Raw genomic sequence first — 6,621 nt, 5'->3', positions numbered from 1 at the left:
CTAGAGAGAGACGAGATCTTTCAATTCCCGTGGTGCATATTATTACATAATAATTGAATAAAAAAAACTATAGATCGATCGAAAATTATCTCTTATCTTGGTTTTTATGTTTGGTTTGGTTTGGTTTTTTGTTGTTTTTTTTGGTTAATACGATTTCAACTTGAAGTACAAACCAAATCTACTGAAATTTTAAGATATTTAGGATCCTAATAAGTAAAACTTTCTTGGATATTGTCTTGAAGTTATTTTTCATGATAAATATGATCAAAATAGCTATTAGAAAAACAAAAATAGTTTGTTATTTATTAAAAAAAAAATTTACCTTCAAATCAGAAATGAATAAAGTCACTATGTATGTGTTGTAATCATAAATCAAAAATAGGATGTGTTTGTGTTGTAATTGGTTTGATATAGATAAATTGTTTGTTTGTAGTCTTGGAACTAAAATCAACAAATTTTGAGGGGGAAAAAATAAATGAACAGCGTGTGCGTGGAAAAGTCTTCGATTTAGCAGACCGGTTTAGATATACCGGTGAAGAGCTTGCAAACAAATCCATCAATCAATTTCACAGAGTTATCTTCTTCTTCCTCGCGATCGCATTAATCGCTGCTTCTTCTTCAGATCAGATCTCTCCCGCGACAAATCATTGAGATCTGAAGTATTCCTACGATCAGGAGAGAAAGATGTACGGATTCGAGGCGCTTACCTTCAACATCCATGGCGGATACTTGGAGGCGATCGTCAGGGGCCACCGTGCGGGGCTTCTCACCACCGCCGATTACAATAACTTATGTCAGTGTGAGAACCTAGACGACATCAAGATGCATCTCTCTGCTACCAAATACGGCTCTTATCTCCAGAACGGTTCGTCATGATGATCCTTCATTTTTGACTCTGTAATACGAGTTTTTGATGATTTGAATTTGAATTTTGTTTCATTGCGTTTGGGTTTCTGGGTTTTAGATAATTTCATATAAATTAATTCTTCTAATTTATCTGCGAATTTAAGAAATTTCCATGTAAAAATTGCAGTCTTGTTAGCAAAAAAATGATGTTTATTTATGTGATCTGAAATCTGATGTTTAGATGACACATTTGATTCCTTGAGACTCAATGTTCTTTTGTTTGAATTATGCGAAATTGCTGGTTCTTGTATGACTGAATCTGATGTTTTCTAATGCAGAGCCGTCACCTCTGCATACCACCACAATTGTGGAGAAGTGTACCCTCAAGCTTGTTGATGACTACAAGCACATGCTCTGCCAAGCTACTGAGCCAATGTCTACCTTTTTGGAGTACATCAGGTAATGTCTGAGATGTTTAGCTCTGTTTCAGTATACGAAATTTAGTCTAAGATTTGTTACTTTCACTATGTTGAAGGTGAAGATTATGATCATTCTGACATGATCTATCAAACTTAAGACACTGGCATTTGAGATATTGGTTTTGTGTGCAGATATGGCCACATGATTGACAATGTCGTGCTCATTGTCACTGGTACCCTGCACGAGAGAGATGTTCAAGAGTTGCTCGAGAAATGTCACCCTTTAGGCATGTTCGACAGGTGACCTTCTGCATCTGCTTTTTGTATCCCTTACCTGCTGCTTCAAACCCTTTTTCTTCTTTTTTCACTTCTATGCTTTTCTCATGCTCTCTTTTGTTTTTGTTTTTTCTAGTATTGCTACACTAGCAGTTGCTCAGAACATGCGGGAACTCTATAGGTTGGTGCTTGTTGACACTCCTCTCGCTCCATACTTCTCTGAATGCCTAACATCAGAGGTAAAAAGCTCATGGATTTATTATTCTAGTTTTTGCTTTCAATTAATCTTGTGCAATTTGTTTTCTAGTTTCTGTTATAACATACATATCATATTATTTGTAGGATCTCGATGACATGAACATAGAGATTATGCGGAATACCCTCTACAAAGCATACCTTGAGGATTTTTACAAGTTCTGTCAGGTGCTAGTCGATCGCCAATCCTTTTTTTTTCTTATTGAAATTGTACAATCTACTTTTACAAGCTAACCCCTTCTTCTTTTTTTGTTTATCTGAAATAGAAACTTGGTGGGGCAACATCAGAGATTATGTCTGACCTTTTGGCCTTTGAAGCAGACAGAAGAGCAGTGAATATCACCATCAATAGGTAGTCAATTACTGCTTCTCTTGAATGTCTGACCTTGTCAAGCAAGCTTATATTACCATCGTTATGTTGCTTTGTTTATCTACGCATTGAAGTTGATTTTCCTTTCAATGCAGCATTGGCACTGAGCTCACAAGAGAAGACAGGAAGAAACTGTACTCCAACTTTGGTCTCCTGTAAGAAGCATTCTACAGTCGAATGATATGTTCAATTTAATGGTTGTATATGTTTCTCACCATGGTTTTGATTTTTGCTTCTGCAGCTATCCATATGGCCACGAGGAACTTGCTATCTGCGAAGACATAGATCAGGTAAATCAAAAGCTAATATATATATATAATTATATAATTTTTACGAATTTGGCTCAGTAAATCACCTTATCTCACACTATTAGGTTCGTGGTGTTATGGAGAAATACCCTCCTTATCAAGCTATATTCTCCAAGATGTCTTATGGAGAGAGCCAGATGCTCGATAAGGCATTTTATGAAGAAGAAGTCAGAAGGCTTTGCTTAGCCTTTGAGCAACAGGTTTGTTTCTCTCTCCGCAAAGGAATGGCAAAGAACTTTCTTGTAGAACTGAAGTTTAGTCGGATTCTATAGATAAGACACCATTGAGTAGTACGATTGCATAATGCGATGTGTTGTTATATATGTTTCTCAATTTAGCTCTAATACCAAGTTACTAACAGTGGTTGCTTAAACATGACATTTGCAGTTCCATTACGCCGTATTCTTTGCCTACATGAGGTTGAGGGAGCAGGAGATCAGGAACCTGATGTGGATATCCGAGTGTGTTGCGCAGAACCAGAAGTCTAGGATCCACGACAGTGTTGTCTACATGTTCTGAGTCTGGTAATTAAGAAGTGGAAAACTCATATACAAATGTGAAAATCTGTTTGAAAATTTGGAGAATAAGAAAAACTCATATTGTTGTTGTTGAGTTTCTTCGTCGCTCCTCTTTACCAGATAAATCTGCTGTACAATCTTGCGGTTCACATTCACTGTTTATGTCGCTTTGCTTCCGTGCGTGTATTAAATCTTCCCCAATAAGAATATTTATTTCCTATTTGTTTGTTTTTTGGCCATATACTTGCTTAGTTCTCTATTGTCGACTAATGAACTCTTGTAACAATATCAAATTACTTTTGGCGGCCATTAACATTTTGTTCAGCTTAAAGTCGTCTTCGGATGAAAATCACACATTATATTGCTTTAAGTGAAACATCACACATTACACAACTGTACACAATGAAACACATATGAAGGTTTTTTTTTTTTTTTTTTTTTTTTTTTTTTTTTTTTTTTTTTTTTTTTTTTTTTTTTTTTTNCTCGACTATTGTTCACTAAACTCATTCGAAGAAGAATACATGCTTCTTTTGTAACTTTTATGTCATGCTCATTTTGGATATTTCATGGAGAACAATACAGAAACAATCAAAGAAAGGCTCTTTAATTGATCCAAGAAGTAATTTTATCGAAGGTACATGCTCTTTCAAGTCATAGGTTGGTGTGGTTGGAATTCAGCTTAAGCCACAGCCACACCATAATTATATTCTTTATACTTTAAAAAGCTCATATTAGCGTAACGTAATCAAAACCCATTGCAAGACACCTTTTTGATTTACGGGTTTTTAGTACGCTATATATAGAGTTGATGTATACGGATGAGGAAAATGATACTGGTGTGATGTGGTGTGTTTGTGCGGTCACATCTCTTATGTTTGGAATTTCTAGCTCGAGTCACACCGACCTGTGTAACTTGCAGCAATGCGCTTTCCCTTTGGTGGACTAACTTCTTGGATAAATCAAAGACCCTTCCTTTAATCGACCCCTTTGTTCTTCTCTATAAAATATCCTATAACATTATTCACATACATCTTCGTTTACAACGTCTTAAACGATGAAACACATATGTAGCTTTTTTTTACCTTTTTCGTAACAAGCATGACATGAAGCACATATTATTCTTTAAATGAGTTCATCCATATCCTTTTTTGTGTCTATTAGTATCCTGCAAGATAAATAGATAGATAAAAAAAGTGGAAAATGGGAAAGCTTTTTCCCCAAAATTGTTAACAATTCCAAATGTTTGATATATATTTTAGAGAGATAAAATTCCTGAACAGAAAATTTCATGTCAAATGTAGAAAACTGCAATAATATGGTTAGAGTAAAAAGTTATATATTACGTAGTTATATCAAATTTTAGATGTCGATATCCATAAAAAACCTTTATCGGCAACTATGAATGGCTATCTATTTCTTCTCTAATTATGCATCACGCTATCCTGAAATCAGATAATAAAACAATTTTTCTTAGATCTGATATAAATACTCCAATAAATCACTCAATACCTAATTTATCAAAGCATGTTTTTGTAGTTAGAAAAAAGGCATGGGAAGAGTATAAAAAATAAAATCAAAGTACCGTTTAATAATAAAGATTAGAAGAAAGAGACAAAAGCAAATAAGAACAATAGAAAAAGAAGAGTATGCAATATAACGCATAGTCTTGGTGGTCATGACGATAATACACATGCTTTAAGAAATGAGAACCATGAAGAAGAACTTTAAGACTTTGTGTGTAATTTTGTTGTTCCATCATTCTACTTCTTCCTTGTCTACTCAAATAGTCAAACATTTATTTTTATTCTTTGCAATAATGAATTAGAAACCTCTTTTTTGATAATTTATAGAAATTCATAACCAATGGTAAAAATATCATGTTATATTTGATAATAATGTTATTTCCTATATTCTCACAAATGTGTTCAGTCAAACTCTTATTCCTCAATTCTAAAATATTATCATACTCTTTTTATTTTTTTTTGCAACTATATCATACGAAAAGCCACCAAATTCTCGGATTATATAAATTCTAAAACAATCAATAATTTTGATTTAATATCATACGAATCCATCAAATTAATACAAAACCTAGTCCTATAAATAAAAGGACTCATTCAAATAAATCTGTGGGGATATATGTAAATAAAACAACCTTATTTTCCAAATCCTATTGGGATTATGTGTAAATATTTGGCTATAAAAATAAGAATTTCTATCGACAAGCCTTATATCAGAAACACTAGCACCTAGCAGTACACACCACTAGTCTTCTTCTCCTTTGTTTTTGAGCAGCCAAAATCAGTATTATGGATCTTCCAGACTCGGTGATAGAGGTGGTACTTGCGAGATTACCGATTATGGACATTGCGAGACTCAAATTGGTGTGCAAAGGATGGAAATCTCTATTGGAGTACTCTTCCTATTTCCATGATCTCTACGAAACCATAAACCAAAGGAAGTTTTCATCTCCGGGGTCTATCCTCTACAGAGACCGAGCTTCAAACACTGCTTTGGAATTCTTCTGCGAGAGATGGGATTTTAAGGAGTCACTAGTGTGAGAACTGAGAACGAGCTTCTCCTTCCGAAGTGATTTAAATTGTGGAGGAGCTTATCGCCGTAAAACAGTTCCGAACTGAATTGAGAGAATTTGAGAATTAGAACTTGTATTGCTATTGCTGGAAAAAATATCCGATCCTTTACAACTGACACCCCCTTACATATTTATACCGACCAATTTATTACTAAATTAATGCACCATTAATAGGACGCGATTTGCGCAGTCTAATTAATCATCTTGAATGCGGGAATCTTTGACCGGGACCGAGCTGCGAACTGGCCAGCACGAAGCATCTCCACGCTCTCTTCCTTTCTCCGGGCTTGATGGGCCGATCACTAATTCGCTCTTGGCCCAGTAGACGAACCCGGCCTAGGCCCACTCACCTATTGTCCGAGATGGCAGATCGTGGGTACAACAGTTGCCCCCCAAGTCTCCCGAGCTGAACAGTTCGGGGGACTTTTAACCTTCAAGCGATCAATTTCGGGAAACTGAATATTTCCCATATCTCCACGATTTGATCGTGGTAATGATGGGATTTGCCTTCCCGAACAAGACTCGGGGCCCACTAGGTGGCGTGTTAACTATAAGAGAGAGAGAAAACGGTGCGAGACCTTTCACTTCCCCAGGTAATCATTGCTCCCTGGTTCCGTGTATAAAGGTAAACTCGGCTTCTCTCTCTTTTACTTTTAATCCCCAATTGTGCTTGTATTTTCTGTTCTCCAATTTTCTTTCTTTTCCTCTGTAAACTTCTTCACTCTTGCCGGAAAACCCTTCACTCTTCCTGTATTTCCTTGCTATCTTTACCGGAAAAGCATGTCTCCACCGAAATCCTCATCGGGAAAAACCGCAAAACCCTTGATTCCGGGCGTTTTCGGCCCCCACCAACCGTCGAATCTTTCTGCGGAGAACATAGCCAAGATTAGAGGATCCACCGGGATTCCGTCGGAGGTGGAAATCAGATTCCCGGAGGCGCATGAGTCTCCGGAGAACCCCCCTCCAGGTTACTGCTGTGCGTTCGAGGATTTCTTCTCTGCGTGCGGTCTGTCATTCCCCCTTCCCGAACTCATCG

The 6,621-nt window shown here is 36.5% G+C and overlaps 1 protein-coding gene across 1 annotated transcript; it reads left to right on the top strand.

Annotated features, from left to right (window-relative positions):
- LOC104710710 (V-type proton ATPase subunit d1) lies at positions 553 to 3,212 on the top strand. Its single transcript, XM_010427349.2, has 10 exons — positions 553 to 865; positions 1,185 to 1,305; positions 1,458 to 1,565; positions 1,678 to 1,780; positions 1,884 to 1,964; positions 2,063 to 2,148; positions 2,262 to 2,321; positions 2,408 to 2,456; positions 2,540 to 2,674; positions 2,862 to 3,212. Exons 1-10 carry the CDS (start codon positions 685 to 687, stop codon positions 2,991 to 2,993), a joined length of 1,056 nt encoding a protein of 351 aa, XP_010425651.1. The 5' UTR covers positions 553 to 684; the 3' UTR covers positions 2,994 to 3,212.

The sequence above is a fragment of the Camelina sativa genome, chromosome 9 (genome assembly GCF_000633955.1).
Source record: "Camelina sativa cultivar DH55 chromosome 9, Cs, whole genome shotgun sequence".
Classification (NCBI taxonomy): domain Eukaryota; kingdom Viridiplantae; phylum Streptophyta; class Magnoliopsida; order Brassicales; family Brassicaceae; genus Camelina; species Camelina sativa.
Note: the sequence above shows the minus strand (reverse complement) of the source record. Positions and strands in the feature narration are given on the sequence as shown.